This window comes from Engystomops pustulosus, chromosome 1 (assembly GCF_040894005.1).
Source record: "Engystomops pustulosus chromosome 1, aEngPut4.maternal, whole genome shotgun sequence".
NCBI classification, from domain to species: Eukaryota; Metazoa; Chordata; class Amphibia; order Anura; family Leptodactylidae; genus Engystomops; species Engystomops pustulosus.
Genome location: NC_092411.1, coordinates 192,879,122 through 192,899,888, shown reverse-complemented (window position 1 = coordinate 192,899,888; position 20,767 = coordinate 192,879,122). Strand labels below are relative to the sequence as shown.

The 20,767-nt window shown below is 40.0% G+C and overlaps 1 protein-coding gene across 9 annotated transcripts in view; it reads right to left on the bottom strand.

Annotated features, from left to right (window-relative positions):
* RUFY3 (RUN and FYVE domain containing 3) overlaps positions 1 to 20,767 on the bottom strand; it is a 66,993-nt gene that overhangs the window by 33,133 nt on the left and 13,093 nt on the right. For 3 of the 9 annotated variants that reach the window (XM_072116651.1, XM_072116667.1, XM_072116702.1), the window contains exons 2-7: positions 6,994 to 7,047; positions 2,784 to 2,957; positions 2,583 to 2,700; positions 2,009 to 2,110; positions 701 to 824; positions 494 to 555 (exon numbers count right to left, since the gene is read on the bottom strand). In XM_072116651.1, the coding sequence (XP_071972752.1) occupies positions 494 to 555; positions 701 to 824; positions 2,009 to 2,110; positions 2,583 to 2,700; positions 2,784 to 2,957; positions 6,994 to 7,047 (634 nt within the window). Of the gene's footprint in view, positions 1 to 493; positions 556 to 700; positions 825 to 2,008; positions 2,111 to 2,582; positions 2,701 to 2,783; positions 2,958 to 6,993; positions 7,048 to 12,710; positions 13,519 to 20,767 lie in introns of those variants that run through there. The other 6 variants (XM_072116659.1, XM_072116692.1, XM_072116677.1 and 3 more) reach the window with 5 other exon arrangements.

Genomic DNA, 20,767 nt, shown 5'->3' with positions numbered 1-20,767 from the left:
CACAAATAAGACTGATTCCCCTTTTAGCTGTAGCTGCCACAGGCTATATGAACTGCCAGCAGCCTCTATTAGGACCTCCTGTGATATGCCATGTCTTGCAATACTTCCAGTCTGGAGGAGTGAGGCAGTGCACTCATTACTATATGCAGCCCTTCTCCCCAAATACCACGCTCTTGTCACTGGTGGGTGGGGAGTGTAAAGCAAATCCACATTCTTCTCCAACCAGTGACATGGGGGTGGCATGCATTCAGTAATGAGTGCTCTTTTCCACCAGATGTGCAGGAAGTCCCAAAAGAGGCTGTTGACAGGTCATAAAGTTGGCAGCTCCTACAGCTTCAATGGGAAAGTTTACCAGGATAACCCTATTAGGAGATGGTACTTGTATCCTAATAATCTTTCAGATTTACGCCCAAACCCCTTTAATAAATGTGACTTATAAATGGACACTACAGTAGATACTACAATTGACTTATTCGGCTTCAGATTCACTTACTCTTCACTGGATTTGGCAATAGGACCTTCTTTTAAATACATTGAAAAATCAATGACTCCAACCTAAATATAAACAAAAACAGCAACTATTAGTTGTTACCGATTACTTAAATATATTGAAACACATAACATACTCAAACTTTTTTTTTATAGAGACCTGTTAGTTTGCATTTTTTTTTCTGTAACATGGAAAAGCTTAGATAGGTACCTGGGAATCAAGGTCTTCCCCTTTCATACAAAAATTTGCATCAATCACATTGAGTCCAACTAAAAGGCCAGAAATGATGGCCCCTTCCTCCTCCATCATTAGTGCATTAGGCTCATAGAATTCACTGCAACAACAAGGGGAAGCACAATGTTATATGAGAATGAAATTCTTCTGTTAGATGTAATACTGGATAAAGATAAAACAGAAGTGCAGGATTGTATTCCATAAAGGGTTACATTGTCTATAAAAACTATTTATTCACACTTTCCTATAAAAATAAAAAAGACTTTTGACATAAACACGTGTTCCACATATTCTTGAGGGCTGTATTCGTACTTCTTCCTTTGCTACTTTATTGGTTTTGACCTCAGATCACTCAGAGAGGCCATGCAGTACAGACAACCATTGTGGGTTACAGCCTTTCCATTGTCTTTGCAGTAAACTATTCAAGATCAATATGTGAGAACATTTGCTGTGTTGTCCGATTCATCTCCAATTATGGGCCAAACTGCTATGTGCACCTGCTTCCTTGTAATATGCCTTAAGGCCATTTCTTTCATTAGCATCAGTGAAACTTTGAGCAGCAGGGGCCACAAACCAATATACACTTGAGTTGATTAAATGCACCAGAATTCTGACTTATTGTGCTCCAAAAAATGCTTTGTGCAACACTCAGAATATTATGGCGCTATATAAAGATTTATCATCATTATTGTTTTAGACAGTCTTGAGACAATTTTACAACAATACTGTGGTGTTTACTAAAGTTATGGTGCATTATTCTGGCAACAAATAGAAGATGTAAAGTAAGATGGAACTAAGACCAAACTAAGACAGGTTGAATATAACCAGGAACGAGACACTTTGATGAATCTGGCTCAGGATAACAAAGTTGCAATTTCAGACAACATTTGGAGTATTACTATAAAACAAATTACTATTGATAATGTACAGGTTAATTAGGAATGCAACCCTCCCCAGGGACAATCAAAAGACCATGTAATACATAGAAGTCTTTGAGTCGGAATGGTGTATATTTCCTACAGTGGCTTCTATATTACTGTGTAAGTATGGAGAAGAACACATTTTATTGTTGATGACAAAAGTCACTTGGATTGACATTAAAATAGACTGGTTTATAACTTATGATCTACAAGCTGCAATGTTGACTTTAATAACCATCCACTATTAAAGCACTCAAAAGGGCACGAAGGCTAAACCTGTCCATAAAACAAGCATCAGATGGATGAATGATGTCTACCACCATCTCTACTATCTTGTAAGAAAACCTTCAAGAGTTACGTTTACCTCAGGAGGTCTTTCCTATTTATTAAGGCTTTCATGTACTCTGAGAGCTTCTTCTGCATTAACGCCAAGCGAAGCCAGGCCCGGCCTCTGCCCACAGGTGTTCTGCCAAGAAAAGATCAGATGGTAAAGCTTAAACTAAAAATACACATTAGACAAAAGTAAGTATATTATATATATTTATTTTTTACAATTTTTTTTATTTTTTGCAAAGTTATATGGAAAATACGGCTGGTCAGTATAAGACCATCCAAGCACCAGCGTATAGGGAAAACTTTCACATTAGTTAAAAACAAAGGGGATCAAAAACTTGCAGGACTAAAAAAAGGAGAGTACATGCACATTAAAAATGTATTAAAGTATTACATATTAATCCTTTGAAGTAGGATCACTATCAAAGTGATGGATGACATCTGGTTAGGATATGCCATCACTTACTGGGGGACACCTGGGGGACAGGTTCCCAATGATCTATGATATAAAGGGACTCAACTCATTCATGGATTTTCCCTGCATAGTGAAGAAAATAACCACATAATGTGTCAATACACAACTGCAGTTTTATAAAATCACTTACCTGAGGCCAGGTAGGTCTTTTACACTAGCAGTGATCTCTGCTGCTTCAGGTACAAGTTTTTCCACCAGTTCCAAAGGTCCCCAAAATGATTTATTCTGTCCTAGAAAGGTCTTCTTAGCTAGAAAACATTAACAAGTTTGACTCGCTGCTAACCAACACCTCTTTTCAGACATGCCATCAGGCAATGACTGGACTGCTTACCTTTTAATCCATGTTTCAGGCAGTGCTCCATCACCACAAAGAACTGCTGCAAAGGTGCATAGTCCGAATCCAAGGTCCGACCAAGATTCAGCGCAGACTCAATCAAGCCCTTTATACTCAACTTTGCCATATTCATGAGATTCATCCGTTCATTGGCCATGAGATAATTGGGATCTGGAGAAGAAACAATGTCAAAAACATTTTAGTGAACCACAAACTTCCTGGACTTTCTGTAAACATAACACAAAGGGCCACAAATAGCAAGGTTAGTACAGTGCACTTATGATAACTGTATTGAGAAGCTCAGCTTTGGCTATGACTTGTGCATTATTTATCTAGTTTATAAACAGGAGAAATATAGCTGGAATTTCCCTACAATAAGGAATCTGAAATGAGTCAAAGATTAAAAGTACACATGTTCAATGTTGTTTTACCCACTAAAAATCCAGGAGGTGTGGCAGTCATTTCCTAGAACATAAGCCAAGGCAGATGTGGATATTACATATATAAGGAGATCCCAATCACTGTACCTTTCCGAGCAAGTTCTGCCAGTTCAAACCTTGTATATGACGCTGGAATATCAAACTGGAGGCTTGTCTGATAGGGATCAGATTTTGGCTTCATCAAGGAGAAGACGAAACCAAGTACCTGAGCAGACATCACAGGATCAGCACCCAAAGCCGGAGGAGAACTGACTGTTTCTTTTTGTTTCAGGTTTCTAAATATATGTGAGTGGGAGACAGATATTCTCTGTACCTGTTCAAGTAGAATTGCAGTTTCTTTTCACTTCATTAAACATTCACTTAGGGTGGACTTGTCCTCTCTATCCAGAATTGTTAAGGGGGAGTGAATAGTTACAGTCCAGAGACCCAGCACCTATTATTTAGAAGCATGAAAAGTAGGATAAAAGCGGATTTTAATAAATCACTAGAAGCTCTTGTGCTAAGGGGAACTTTTGAAGTCTACCATAGCCAATATACAGAAAAACTGCAGCCTTGTTTCAATGAAAGAGGAATTAAGAACAATGAGCTACTAATTCTACACATTTTTTAAGAGCCATTAAGAAAAAAAATAAATAAAATGATCCCTACACATCCAGAAACTTAAATCAAAAATCTACTTTCCCCAAACAATGCATTTTAAAAGGATATCTACCATCAGTTTACTAGATTAAATCCGTGACATAATAAGAAGACTTCTTTTATTATAACTCTATAGAGTTATAAAAGTTATGCAAATTACCTTGGGGAGCACAGGCTACTTCCCCTAAGCACCCCAGGGTAATTTTCATAACTTTTATAATTCTTATATAACTTTTATATAGAGTTATAATAAAAGAAGCCTGGAACTTCTTATTAGGACACATCTACCATCCGTAAACCGATGGTACATGTGCTTTAAGGGCAAATTTTTAGATGCTTTGCTATTTGTTTTACAATGTGCATTTGTATAATGCTAAACCACAACCCAATGCAATTTATTTCAGTTTTGTATACAGAAAAAGTGGACAGGGAAAAAACCCAAAAAAACAAACAATCGATACACTTAACTTCTTCACTGTGTTGTGAATGACAATACCAAATGTGTACAATGTTTATCCTACATTATCACGGGAGATCTAAGCACCATTTCTGAGTGTTCTTAGCCATGCTGTGTTTGGCTCAGCTGAGTCAGGTTCTGGCCTGTAAATCTAACAAACACACATTCCAGGTTTCGCACATTGATGTGAAACAGCCCTTATTGGGAACTTGTCAGGAGGATTTAAACCCACATGCTGTTACTTGTTATGCAAGTGAGTGACAGAACCACAATGACATTCTTTGATATTCTGGGAACTACAGCAATACACAGAAGAAAAAAAAACTTTGAATGTTGCGTACAAAGAAATGCAAATACGTTTTCCAAGGTGTTAAAAGGAAAATAATGCTTCCTTTTGCTACCTTAAAAGGCAGTCCCCTTAACACCAAGTATGACCTACAAGAAGTCTGATTCCCTAGTGGAGTATCTATGGCTTTAAGTCTCCACACGCTTATAAGACGCCCTTTATTAGCAACCTCTCCATAAAGGAGAACTCTCAGGGTGCTGCCACACATGGCTTTTTTGGTTCCTTTTCAAGCAGCCGTTTTAAGTGCGTTTAAAAACGCATGCGCAATTATCTTAATAGATAAACAGGTTTTAAGCAGCTAAACACTTGGTAAATGGTCAAAAACACATGTTTAAAAACGGACCAAAAATATCATGTGTGGCATCACTCTTACCTTCTGACCCTTGTACAAAGAAAAGGAGTCATAGGAGTGGAGAAGAGTCATGCTGACCTCACCCCTCCTGCCTTGACTAACATCTCATAGAATAAATACATCATCATAAACTACCTTCAGCTTCTGATCATGTACCTGGGCTATGAGACAACGGGGAAAGATCCTAGCATGATTTTTCTCCAGCCCTGTGACCACTTAGGGCAGTGGTGGCGAACCTATGGCACGGGTGCCAGAGGCGGCACTCTGATCTCTTTCTGTGGGCACCCAGGCCATTGCCCCAGGACACCAGACAGGACTCAAAGAATTTTACTGTAGTTCCAAGCAACTTGTGGAATGTGTGGACAGAGACAAATTATCTTTGGAGAAGCTACTGCTGGCCCCATTGGTTCTGTGTACAGAGGGACACTGGATAGAAGCTACAATGATGCAAATTTTCCCTCCTTTCTACTGTGTTGGTGTCCTCAGGAGGCCAGTATGATTGAAAGTTGTCCAGGAAGCAATAAATTACTGCTTTAATTTTGGTTGGCACCTCGCAATAAATGAGGATGGGTTGGGGTTGCAGTTTGGGCACTCCGTCGCTAAAAGGTTCGCCATCACTGACTTAGGGTGATGCCACACGTCACGTTTTTGGACTGTTTTAAAGCATGCCTTTTTGAATGTTTACCATGCGTTTGGCTGGTTTTCATCTGTTTCACAGCTGCCTACACTTCTAGAAATGAAGATCAACAGGTTCAAAGCAGCCAAACGCATAGTAAAATGCGTGCCATTTATCTTTGCAAACTGTGGGCACATACAAAGCAGTCAAATTTACAGTTACATATAAGGGTGAAAGACTGTCCACATAGTATGCTAGTCACCTTAGGGGTGATGGGGGACTCCTACTGGCATGCTCTGGGCCGTCTTCTATAATGAAATATTAACTTATAAAATTTATGCAAATGAGCCGCAGGCGCTCAGTGCTCGGCTCTGTCAAAATCTAATTTATTCCCACCCTTCCGCTTGGCTAAGTGACATATCGGAAAAGGAGAGTGGAATGAGGAGGAACTGATGAGGTGCTGAGGAGGTGGCTGCTGGACTCAAGCGTGAGCATACGCCCAGTCTGAAGCGCTGGGTTCTCTGTCTGGTTACCAGGCAGAGAATCAAAGTTAATTTTCTCCACCTGTGACCATCGATTAAGTTCGTTAAAAAAGGCCATAAAGCTCTATGGGAATCGGTCTAATGCTCATTTTTTTTCCAACAGCGCTGACAGGTTCCCTTTAACCCACAGTTGTGTTAAAATTTAGCAGATATATAGAAATCATTTATTTCCATTAGACATAAAAAGAAGATGGATATTTAGGCCCCGTTGTACTTTTTAGCATTTTACACATTGAACAGTTACATGCAGGATTTCAAAGGGGACACCTAGAAATGGCAGCCTTTACTCTATAAGGTTTACTACATATAAAAGTACCTCCCATTGATTTAGGTCATCACAAAAGGATGAATGGACCAAGAGAACAGTCCAACATTACATGGCACAACCATGAGACAGATTGTGTGAAAACATTAAAAAAGACCACCTTAAGAAAGCTAGACCTAAAGAGTGTTTGTGTTTGCAGGCCATCTGAAGTGCACTGGTGCAGGGCAGGAATGCCCCACGCAGGCCCACTTCGCCGATAGCTATGTCCACGTTGTGAACGCCACATGTTAGACTCAACTGAACCATTTCATCTACAACACACTGCATTTCCAAATACAAAATACGCACACCAAGTGGGGCGTTGGACATACATAAGCTCCTTAGGTTGATAGATTGTGGAATTAGCAACAGTGTTATATTAGTATTAGGTCTCCTGTGCTACTGTATATGTTCTACACTTAGTGCACATTCTGTCTTTGTAGGTTTTATTGCATCTGTTTCTAAAGCAAATATCACAGTGAAGTATTTGTCATGGCGGTGAGGAACGCACCTTGTGGATCATGACGCATTTTCTCCACCAACTCTGTTAAATCCTCCCAAGAGTCTTTGCAAATAGCAAACAGAAAATGAGGAAGGAAAAAAAAAAAAAAACAAGCAGTAACTTCATGTGCTCATAATGGCCATAACTACATTAGACATAATCACTTTATAACCGCTACACTGTGCAGATCTTCTACATGTTCTAATGCAAATCAGATGAAGTCCATTTCCACAATATAAAGCAACAGCCTAGTCAGCAGATACACGTACAATCCCATCTTTCATCCAGAGATAACAGAAACATTACAACTGCTCCACTGTAATGACAAAATACACAACAGTATTATGTGGTTATTTTACAACAGGATAAATATGGGGCACAAGACCATTAAAGGTACATTAAGGACCAAATAGGACAAAAGGGACTGATTCCTGATCATGTGAACAGGGGGTCTTTTGTACCCCGTTGCATTCTAAAAGAATCAGGATCTGGTTGCACATAAGCTTTGCTGCTTCAGTCGCTGTGCGGGGATAGAATTACTGCGCTCGGCTATCTTTGTCAGCGCCATTAAGAGGAATAGAGCAGCAAGGTGCATGTGCATCCGGCTATAACTTGTCGTCCCTGGACAAGCCCTTTAACTGGTCATTTTAACAAGCGCACTTTGAAAAATGTTGTTCATCCTACCAAAATGTTGTAAAAATAATTCATATAAACAAAGAATTATTTTGTGGGCAAAGTTTGTTAAAAGATAATTGCATGTATAAGGGCAAGGGTTACAATACTGCTATATTACTATAAACTATCCACCACTGTCCTATTTATATAATACTGTATTATAATAACATAACACAGGCAGTCCCCCGGTTACATACAAGATAGGGTCTGTAGGTTTGTTCTTAAGTTGAATTTGTATGCAAGTCGGAACTGTATATTTTATAATTGTAACCCCAGCCAAATTTTTTTGGTTTCTGTGACAATTGGATTTTAAAAATGTTGATTTGCCATAAGAACCAGGATTAACAATAAATCTTAATTGCAGACACCCATGATAACTGTTACAGCTGATCATTGTAGCCCAAGGCTAAAGAACAGGAAATTACCAACATCCAGAGGCCCATTTGTAACTAGGGATTGTATGCAAGTCGGGTGTTCTTACGTAGGGGACCGCCTGTATAGAGAAAACGCTTAAAGGAAACCTACCACTTCTGAAGGTAGGTATGAGATGCAAACACCGGGCACCAGCTCAGGGTGAGCTGGTGCTTAGTTTCGTTAGTGTTAAAACCGCGGTATCGCGGTTTTAACACTTTTTAAACTTTCTAGCAGAAACTGCTTCGGCGCTGTGTGCGCACCATCGTGCGCGCGCCTACATTGGAAATGCCGCAGGCATTGCGCGCGCACGGTCGCGCGCAGCGCCGAAGCAGTTTCTACTATAAAGTTTAAAAAGTGTTAAAACCGCGATACCGCGGTTTTAACACTAACGAGACTAAGCACCGGCACCAGCTCACCCTGAGCTGGTGCCCGGTGTTTGCATCTCATACCTACCTTCAGAAGTGGTAGGTTTCCTTTAAGAAGAACTAATCTACCGAGATGCCTAGATATCAAGTCAAATGTCACACGATCTGGGTATGGCTCTGTAAAATTGCCATATTACCTCTGTTACCACATATTTATTCCTGAAGGACCTAAAGTATTGCTGGGTCACAGTATCACTACAATATTGTTTTATTAATATCATACAGCGTATGTATGCTACTAATGGACACAACAAACGTAGAAACATATAAAAGACTGACCAATTACATTTTTTTAGATAATGTTTTTCAAAGAGGTAAAAATCAGCCTGGTTACAGTATCTTTGTGAGACAACATGTACCATTCTCATCTGCAATCTGCCTAGGCAAAGACTTGTGTAGCTCCCATGAGACACGAGATCTATTCTCCCATCATCATCCATGTACTGTATCACTTAAAACCGTCCTTCTGGTTTAAACCACTTCTGGGAATACAAGGCAATCTCAGAGCAAGGCATGGTTCATATACACAGGACATGTTCTTGGGGGCTGTGCAGGGATTAACTACATTAGCATTCTGTAGGCATATGTGTGTGCTGAAGAACGGATTTAGGCTGGCTCCTGGAGTATAATTGCTCAGCAGAAGAACACTTAACCATAAAGAAAAAAAGATCCTCACTGTGTTTATCTATACAGGATTTATAAATGTATTACACATTCTCAAAATAAAGAATATGATTTTGTCCACAATGAAATGCTTGAAAATAAGAAGTAATCAGTGGTAGTAATCAATTCTGGCAACTAAGCATTGGTTAACTACCCATGTGACCACTGCAGCCAATCACTAGCTCCATGCTGTAGATCCAGGTACCACTGCTGAGGCACTACTGAACACAGTGTTCATGTGGGTGGCTTATCACACACATACACACTATATATAATAGATATATAAATATATATATTTATACACGCATTCGCATACACACAGAGTGGCCAAATGATTTTCGGCTACGTCCAGAATATGTCCTCAGTGTTGAATCAAGAGACAGTTTTTCCAATGGGAACGTGGTCATGTAGCATATTAAAGAAAGTTGCAGCAACTTTACCCAGCACCTGGGTCAAAACATTGGACTTGTCAAATAGCTGTTCATCATAGGGAACGCCCGCTCACCCATTTGTTTGTGTTTTTTTTTTTTTTTTTTTTTAATGCATCCAAATAAACCAAACCACCAACTACAGGAAAGGTCAAAGTGATACATGGTGGTTCTGGACAGCTATCCGCCCCATAAAATTGACCATACTTTATAAGGCACACATGTGGGCTTCAGAGGTCAGACCACAGGGATCCAAAAATTATCCCCATTATTGTTGATGGAGGGTAAACTTAATTACAATCAGAGAAGAGCTACATCAATGACAAGTCACTGTGTCAGGGTGTGATCACTGAAGCAAACCGTGAAGTGCAGAGTAGACTGAATGCATCAGGAGATCTGATTCTACATCTGATTCCCAGATGTACAAATATAATTTTATTTTGAATAAAAGACACTTTACAGCCATCTACTGTACTTCTCAGATAACCCCCCCCCCCCACAGTATAGCTAATGAAGCATACTTGTTCAAAGGATTAATATTCTAGGGTCATGTTTACACATTCGATTATATCCAATGTGCATTAATCAAGGTAGAAATTCAATGATGACCCTCAGATTTCAGGTCCTGGCATACTCCCTTATTTGTAGTTTGAGAACCCATGGATCTATACAATTATTACTTATAACTTACTTATATCTAAAGCTTCAACACACTTTGCATAAACCTGTACATCTACAAAAACAATAAGGGGCTAATATATCACAAAAGGTCTAAGTGAAATTCCCCACATCCAAGATAAAGAATACCAAAATGTAAAAGAGGATGTGTATAGGAGAAAAATATTCTTTATTAAATTATATGCGATTTAAAAACATTAAAAAAAAAAAAACCTTGGGTACAGTAGATGAACATCAAACCCACTCCTCAGCCTGAATAAAGTTATTAAGGTCAAGTAGGGTGCTCACAAATATTATAGGGTGGGGTAAGATAAATGAACAGGACATCAATATATGAAACCTTAAGCCCACACACTATAAATAATGAGTAGTATTATATCAAGTCGGTAAACGATAGCCCAGCTGCTGGTGGATATATCAAGAGGCTTCAACCTTTTATTACCACGCCAGGTCATACCTGCTGGAAAAATAAGCGCAGCAAATAACTTTTCACCTTTGAGAAGTCCCTAGTGCAGACATGAAAAACGCCCCGTGGAAGCCCACTGCCCTGCCGCCCACGCCCCCCCCCCCCCTCACGCCTCTCTGGCGTGGAGGTGGCAGAAAGAAGATAACAATCCCAAGTGCTAGCGATACTCCACAATATAAGAGAAACATATTACCTTAGAATAGTAAAACAAGGCCTTGGAGAGGGGAGGAAAAATGCCCCACGTCTATTGCCTGGCTTTGCCTGCTTGACAGGCGATACTCCGAGGCCTTGTTTTACTATCCTAAGGCAATGTGCTTCTCTTATATTGTGTCTATGAGACATTATTATTTATAGTGTGTGGGCTTATGCTTCCAGATATTGATATTCTATTTTTCTTACCCCACCCTGGAACATTTGTGAGCACCTTACTTGACTTGTGTATTATTGATGGTCATGGACAGTACCAAAGGTATATTTTTCTTATATACACATCCTCTTTTACATTTTTCTATTAAACCTATAAGTTATGTGTACTGTATCTTATCAGAGCAAAATTCTTCTTTGTTCACTTACGTTAACTATTATTTAAATAATATTAATGAGGATGAATAATATAACACAATAAGAATATATAATAATATAAGAAAATATATTTAAGAACAGTTTTAAATTGTGAGAGCAAGTAAGAAGTAGAATCCATAATGGAGATGGCAAGGTGTTTCACATACACAATCATCTAGCAGCATAATAAGTAAAGTTATCTCTACTCTCCATTTCAGGCAGAAAGTTTTGACATCTTATAATGTGTATATATATATTTTTTTGTTTGTAGTTAACAGCCTTTAGTATCAGCCAAGCAGATGGAAAAAACAGTATAAATATATTTAGCTTCTCTACAGCTTCAATCACATCTATACTGCTCAATACAGCAATTCCACAGAGATAGGAGACAGATGAGAGTAATGAACTGAGCAGTTTAGCAGGCAGGAAATGACTGATAAAACAATGGCATTTTCACCTAGAATTTATTTTTAAATGACAGATACTTTTTATAGTGATTAGAAAAATAAAAATCTTAAGACCTTTGCTTACTGCTTTACCAAAAACAGGATGCATCATCTAATGTCCAGGACAAGGCCCAAACAACTGGCCACTCCCTATTCATATGAAAGCAATACATATAACCAGAATGTAAAAAAAATCTCTCTCCATACTTACTGCCATAATACAAACACTCAGAAAAACAAAGAACCCAAGAGACTGGTACAGATCACAAGGGGGTTAGAATAAACTAGGGATTTATAGACAGGCAGCACATCTCTGCATGCTCTAATGGCCTTTTGTCTAAAAACTATTTGGGCAGAATGGCATGAGCCTTACAAAAAGAGAGGATTTAACTTCTTCACTCCTGCATGAATAAAAAAAACCCCACTACAAACAGATGGACAGGCCAAGCTATTAACCCCATCTGTGCATGCTCAGTAATTTAAAGGGATACACAGTTCCACTGCATCATGTTACAAAGGTAATATCAAGGTTACTGGTGCATAGGAGCTTACTGTAATATGATGTCCACCATGACACAATGCTGTTTACTAAGTAATTATGCACCACAGAATCATAAACAGGCTTTTCATACTCGACGTAGAACAATAACTTTGATATTTCAATGGCCATAATAGAATAAATACTGTGTACACATAGCAGCGTGTCAAGAAACATGTGACCTTCAAAAATGTACACTTTCCGACATAAAAGGAAGCAAGTAATGACCACTACCTGAAATATTACATGCCATGGCAGTGGTAAAGAAAAACAATGGAAACAATTCCAGACAGAATAATGACATAAATGGTATAATAAATTCTTGGGAAAAAAGTAAATAGTAATAGGTAATGTTTGAATGTGAAAACAGCAATTAAGTAGTTCACAGCATTGGATTATGGGAGGGTGCCACGGCAAGAATTTGGCCCATACCTTCAGGATTAGGTTCATGATCTGGTGTGAGTGAGATGTCATCAAGTTCGCGCAAGCAAAGCCATTCACCATCCATAGAGACACGGAATTTGCAGAGATAGATGGTCTCCATGGCAGCCTGTGTTATCTTGTCTGTGGTGGGGGTTGGCATATCGCCTTGAGGAGTGAGAGCCGACATGATGGCTCAGGTGATACAACAGCCACCCAAAACAAAACAATAACAGCCCGAAGAGCGGTCAAGGATCCAAGATGGTTGCACGCAACTTAGGAAGGCAATGAGCTCAGAGGTAAAGTTGCACAATCAACATGCAGAGAGCTACGGAAAGAAAAGGTATCACAGTCTTTTGATTGACACCAATACAGAGATGCTTTTCCTTTCTGGTTTGCTCTGGAATCCTGAGAGTCGTCTCTGCCTCTTCCGCCCCCCTGCTGCCCTAATGGCAATTGTCATGCGTCAAACCTGCTTTTCAGAGCAAAATCCAGATTCAACGATTATTCTTTGTCTAAGCCAGCAAGCTAGATCATGAAAATTCACAGCAGCCGTCCAACGACACATAAATGACAATGAAAGGCAATTACAGGAATCCAAGTGATTCAAAGAGGGCAGCAGGTCTGCACAGCCCAGGCACTTGTGATCTTGTAGGATTGGTTCTGCGCAGTAAGCAGGGTGGTGACCAAAATGGCTGACTAATGAAGAGAAGAGAAAATTCGCACTCATGTGACCAGAGATGCTAGGAGCGTAAGCAAGTCCCAGGATGCTGTCTGGATGCTGCTGATGTAGGGAGAGCAATTAAAATGTTCTTTTTCCTCCAGCAGCCAACCCCAGCAGCTTCTCAGTGACAGCCTTCACCCTCCCCATCAGTGGCTCCTCCTTGCTTCAGACTCTCGCAGCATACAGGCAATCTCACAATAAGGCTATTGTCATTAATTCTGGCAGCCAGAAGGGCAGGTTAATCCTTGACACACAGCTGAAAACACTGACCGGAAAAGCATCATATGTAGGGATAGTGGAGGTTGCTGTAATAAGCAAAAGCGATTACAGATTGTTGTGGCAGCAATTATTTGGCTCAAAGCCAGAGAATTGTTATTTGTTGCCATCTATTCAAAGATTCATGCATCCATTTTGTACAATGAAACTATATTTACATGCATACATAAAAATATAAAAGCATATTACAAATGCAATAAAATCTAAAGGTAATACTGATAATATACTGGTAATAATACTTATAATAAAATACCATATGAAATAAATTAGAACCTTCATTAATAAACACACATCTTACACATATACACATACATACATACACACATTATATATATTATTATATACCGTATATACCCAAGAATAAGCCACCCCGATTATAAACCGAGACACCGAATTTTAACACAAAAAATCTGGGAAAATCTATTGACTTCAGCATAAGCAGAGGGTGGGAAATATATTGGTCACAGCCTCCAGCCAAAATAAAGGTCGCCAGCCCCAGTACCACAGTATATAGCCTGCCAGCCCGCACCCCTACAGTATATAGCCTGCCCCCCCCCCCCAAGGGTATAGCCAGCCAGCCCCCCCTTCAGTATATAGCCTGCCAGCCACTGTGCCTTCAGTATATAGCCATGCCCATCCCTGCAGTATATAGCCAGCCCCTGCAGTATACAGCCAGCAAACCCCCAGCATATAGCCATGCCCACCCCTGCAGTATATAGCCAGCCTGCCCCTCCCTGTAGCTCTCTCTCTCTCTGTGTGGCTCGCTCGCTCTCAGTCTGTGTAGCTCACTATATATGTAGAAAAAATGAAAGGGTATATGAATTCTGTAAAAACTGTCTCAAACTGCCTACTTTAAGTTACAATCTGCATCTTTAACCCTAAAGGATTTTTGAAATCTGCTATGTGTCACCATCAGCCACATTTATCAAAACTAATGCAATATGTACTATGTGCAGTTTGCCTGTGAAAACTGGTGCAAACACTTTAAATGTGGCCTTATATGTGCTAATAACTTTAGAATGCTTTAACCTATCCAAGCGAAATTGAGAATGTTTATTCATGACATGTTGTTGGAAATTTATATTGGTAGGTTTTGAATTTATTAATCAAAAAAAAAAATGGAAGTTGGGTGAAATTTTTGAAAATTTCCCCCATTTTCATAATTCTAAAAGGCTATGTTTTTCAGACAAATAGTCCTAACGTCCAAATTATTAACTAACTATCATTTTCCAGATGTCTGCTTTATGTTGGTATAAATTTTTAATGTCATTTTATTTTACCTCCGTGCACGGCCCCCCAACGCTCTTCGGCTATTTAGCCATATCCATGCATACACAGTAAATCTGCTCACTGCCAAAAAGAGGAAGAAGTTACTGTGCATGCAAGGGCACGGCTGAACTTAGTTAAAGGGAACCTGCCATGAGAAATTGACCTAATAAACTATTAGTAGCATATGGTCAAGCAGCTGAGCAGCTTTATGTTTCTTTCATTGTCCAGTTTGGTGGCAACATCAAGAAAATGAACTTTGTGTGAAAAGTTAATTGGTTGTATATGGGAGGCAGAGAGCTTAACACAAAAGTTGAGCTCTCCCTGCCTCTGAACAACTCTTTATGTGACTGACATCATGTGTCCGAATTTGGGAGGTCTGGCCAAGGATGTCCGTGGATGCAGGACCATCATTTACAGTGAACAGGGTATTCTGAGGTAGGGAAAGCCGACTTCAGTGTTAAACTCTCCACCTCCTTGACTTCATTAAACAAATTTACATGTCACTTCAAAGTAGATTTTCTGGATGATGCCACCACACCAGGTCATGAAAGAAACATCTAGAAGCTGCTCAGCAACATACTGCTAGTGTTTTTTGGACAATTGCTGATGACAGGTTCCCTTTAAGTATAGTTAAAAGTTTAGGTAAAGGCAGTGTATGGCTTATTATATAGATAGGTATCTACCATCAGTAATACCTCAGCATATTCGTGATGGTAGGTTTCCTTTAACCCCTTTACGACCCTGGAAGTAAAAAAGTAATAAAAAGTCTCCGAAATGCCCCATAAATGACCAACCTCCAACATAGAAAAAGTAAAAATCACCAAACAGTACATAAAAGATATTGCCACGTCCGTAACAACAAAATAAAATCATTACTAAGCCTGTACAGTAAACACAAAATTAAAAAAAAAAAAAAAAAAACAATTGGGATTTTTACACATCCAACCAAACAAAAAAAGCAATAAGTGATCAAAAAGTAACATTAACACCAATGATTCCAATAAAGAGTACACTCATCAACAAATAAGCTCCCACCAGCCAATGAAAATGTCCCCAGCAGAGCCCCCCACCCAATGAAATGTCCCCAGCAGAGTCCACCACTCAATGAAATGCCCCAAGCTGATACCCCACAATGCAATGTCTCCAGCAGTGCTTCCCACCCTATAAAAATTTCCCCAGCAGTGCTCCCCCTTATAAAATGTACCTAGCATTGCTCCCCCATTAAAGAAATTCCCCCAGCAGCGCTCTCCTCCATTAATGAAATGTCCCCAGCAGTGCCCCCCCCCCATTAAATGCCCACAGCGGAGTCCCCATATAATTACCCAGCTGTGTGCCCCCTCCTCCCGCCAGGAAATGTCCCAGCAGTACTACCCCCAAATGAAATATCCACAGTGGAGCCCTATGAAAATAAAGGCAACACTTACCTCTGGCGCTCTTCCTCACCCCGCGGCTCCGTCTTTTTCTCTCCTCAGGTTCCGTTTTTTTTCCTCCCAGTTTTTGGCCATAGCCCGCTGTCTAAGAAGACAGCAATGCAAAAACATGTGATTTCTCTCCAGATGTTTTTATTCTGCAAAATTATTTATTCTGCAAAAATCTATATAAATGCGATATCGCCGTAATAGTACTGACGTTTCATCCTCAATGCCCTTGCTGATGGAAGGAGGTTTGCACTCAAAATCTCACAATACATGACCCCATTCATTCTTTCACAGACGTCCAGGTCCTTTTGCCACCCCCACCCTTCACAGTAGTTATGGTTTTCTTTGGCTGCAGCTTAGAATTCACTATCCTCCAAACACCACCAGTTGTGTTTCAACCAGAACAGTTCCATTTGATTTCATCTGACTATATTACATTCTCCCAATTCTCTTCTGGAGCATACAAATGCTCTCGAGCAGACTTCAGAGGGGCCTTGACATGTACTGGCTTAAGCAGGGGGACACGGCTTGCACTGCAGGATACGAGTCCCTGGCGATGTAGTGGGTTACTGAAGGTAGCCTTTGTTACGTTGTTCCCAGCTTTCTGCAGGTCATTCACTAGATCCCCATGTGTTTCTGGGATTTTTGTTCACCGTCCTTGTGATCATTTTTACACCACAGGGAGGAATCTTTAATGAATGCAGCCCCTGATTAAGGGAGATTATCAGTGGCCTTGTATGTCTTCCATTGTATGCCTCCTAATTCTGGCTACCACCATTGATTTCTTCACACCAAGCTGCTTGCCTATTGCAGATTCAGTTTTCCCAGCCTGGTGCTGGTGTACAATTTAGTTTCTGGTGTCCTTTTGACAGGTCTTTACCATAGTGTAGTTTTCAGTGTGACTATTGGGGTTGTGGAGAGGTGTCTTTTATACAAGTTCAAACAGGAACCATTACTGCAGGTAATGACTGGAGGACAGAGGAGCCTCTTAAAGAAGAAGTTACAGGTCTGTTAGAGCCAGAAATCTTGTTTGTAGGTGACCAAATATGTCTTTTCCACCATAATTAGCAAATAAACTATTTAAAAAAAAATCAGACAGACAATGTGAATTTTCTGGATTTGTTTTCTCATTTTGTATCTCATAGTTGAGGACTATTCAATTACAGGCCTCATCATTTAAGTGGGACAGCTTGCACAATTGGTGGATGACTAAATATTTTTCCCCACTGTACAAGTGCTTGTCAGTAAATTAGAATGTCAGCAAAAGTTTCACTTCAAAAAGTGAAACTTGTGCAGAAATAGAGAGAAAAGATCTGCCAAGATCTTTTCATTAATTTTTCTTTCATTTATATTATATATATATATATATATATATATATATATATATATATATATATATATATATATATACTTTATATTTATGGTTTCACTGTTCTATGTTTACTTATGTATATCTCCAATTACCTATGTCATGTATTCATCCACTCACTTATTCATTTATTTATTTATTTTATACACCTAAAAATGATATTATTTACACATTCTATTTATTTATATATTCATGTATTTATTTACTTATTCAACTTCCATTTAAAATGTAACACTATTATATGCCACCCTCATCCGATGCGACTGTCACATTACATTTCTACACCATCCCTCCAATTCATTCATAGATATCCCCCCCTCCATGCCACTTACAATCTAAGTAACCCCGTTCTGCTACCACACAATCCCATCACCTTACCGGTACTTCCCCAACTCGTACCTATTCCACGTCTCCGCTCCGGAACCTGCGCAGGCGCACTGCCCTCACATCTTCCAGACCCGGCCGCCTGCCAATCAATTAAAAACCGTGTGTCTTCCCGGCGCGCTTTCAGTCCATCCCGCGCTACACTGAACGCAGCGGTAAGTAAGTTTTTTCCTCACACCTAAAGCCCCCTTCGGTCCCCATCGCTCCCATTCTTCACCCCCCGGTCTCATCTGCATTCCATTCCTCCCCCATTAGTATCGGACATCTAAGCAGCACAGCATCTGCCACAAGAAACCGCAGGACTCCCTGCAGGTACTCCCTCCTTACCCATTCATCCATCCATCTTCCTTGCATTTATCTCTGTATATACTAACTATATGCATATTTATTTACTAATTGATTAATCATTTTTATATCTATTTATTATTATTATTATTATATAGTTTATACAACTAATGAATTGACCAAGTATCTGCCTAATTTCAAATTAGACTATTTATCCACGATGCTACATTGATCACCTCTCTATTTACATATACACACTTCCTCCCTTCTAACCCTGGTTTTAACCCTTGTTTTACATTTGTGTTTTATATTTGCCCTTTATGTTTACTAACTACTAACCATGATACTTTATGTTCTTTACTATGCAACCCCACAGTGTTTGACCTGATGAAGACGCCATTACGGTGTTGAAACGCGTAGTCATAATTCCAATAAAAATAATCAACAATACACTTTGGATGTAGCGCGTCTCACTCCTTGACCCCGTTTTTTTTCTCTATTTCTGCACAATACATCTGGATCCACATCCAGCTCTGGGGCGTGATGCTGCAACTCCACTCCAATATCCCCCATTTTGTGCATACCATTTTGGCGCCTGGCTCTAGATAATCCCTCACAACTTTTTCCTCTCCTCCTCAAAAAGTGAAACTTATATTATATAGAGTCATTACAAACAGTCATTTTGGTTAAGCATATAATCCGGCCGTTGCGTTATAAATATAGATTCTTATCTTTGCTAATCATCCAATCAAAGCTTCTGTGTGTGTCACAGCGCTAGGGCATTAGCATAATAGGGCAGGCATGTAGAGTGCCGCTTCCGCCTCCCCCCACCCTCCCTTCCTCGCTTTTGAGAGCTGGTTACGGCACCAAGACCTCTGGAGCATTAGGGCATGCGCATCGCTGGCTTGCAAAGCGCACCCGCCGGCTGTGCGTACTATCGCCGAAGTCTCGTGCTATCGGTCTCATCGCCGAAGTCTCGCGATACATAAGGCCAAGTCTGCTGACAGAATGGTTAGAAGCAAAAAAGAGAAAAATACAGATGTGTGTGAGGGAAAAGACTGATCCAGTTCCAGTTCCCTTTTAAATAGTATGTCCTGTCCTGCCTCTAGCATTGGTTGCAGGTAGCCACCCAGCTAGGCTTTAACTCTCTCACGGCTGCCGGAAGGCTATATACCTCCTAGTTGCATACACCTCATGCGGACAGCTTGTATGGATGTCAAGACAGTGACCCACTTCAAACAGATATCTTTTGCAACCCGGCACATAGAAACATGGTTTTGGTGTCATTTTAACACATACATACACCATCTGCATCTGTAGCTAGGGTGAAGGTTGACACTATGTATTTTTATTCTGGTAAATGTTTATCCAATTTTACCATGCCATGCCCACTCTTAAATTCCAGATGCATTGAGTGCGCCTATAACTGGCTGCAGGAGGAGAGGTTACCTGACTGAATCATACAAAAGAATAAAACCTGATTTTTCATTCATGCAGCAACCTAGAAATATACTAAAAGGACCTCCAGGGGAAGTACATATTACAGAAGAAGGTACTGATAGTGGCTTGGGGGGGAAGGGACGGGGGTAGTGTGGTGACAGATTTCTTTTAGAGTTTCACATTAAACAAAACCGAGTAGAATTGTCATGATATGTGAAGCTGTTCTAAAGATAATCACCATTTACAGCGCAGCATAACAGAACTTCAATACCAGCAGAACCTTGACATTGAAATACCAATGAGCCTTGGTCATGAAAGGGTTAAACAAGTTTATGTTCCAGTAATTAAATATGAATAAACAAACATGCTGATACCTAAGGATAGTGTAAAATAAACTGAAACAATGAGCAGGGTGAGGCTTCTGCATTTTCGCTCACTTCCCATATGAGACTTCATTTTAAGTGACTTTACTCTCCGGGGGAGGGGGTTTGTCTTGCCTGCCTGTCCACTCTGCAGACTGACACAGTAGTACGAGGGTAAAAGTACGCCAGAACAAGCCATCCTAGATGCCCTGTACATGACTATTAATAAGTGGACATATTGTACATAAGAGGTTTTCCCACGATTCAAGTTAGGCTCGATCCACAGGATAGAGACTAACTTGCTGATTGGTGGGGGTCTCAGTGATGATCACGAGAATGGGGGGTCCAAGGTACTATCGTCGGACCCTTCGTAGCTCCTGAAGAGGAATTGAGCAGACGGCTGCACATGTCCATTCTGCTCCATTCATCTCCGGGAGCGACAAGGGGTCCAACAAATGTACCTTGGACCCCCCGTTTTAATGATCTGTGATCATTGAGTCCTCCACCAAATCAGCAAGTTAGACTCTATCATGTGATTAAGT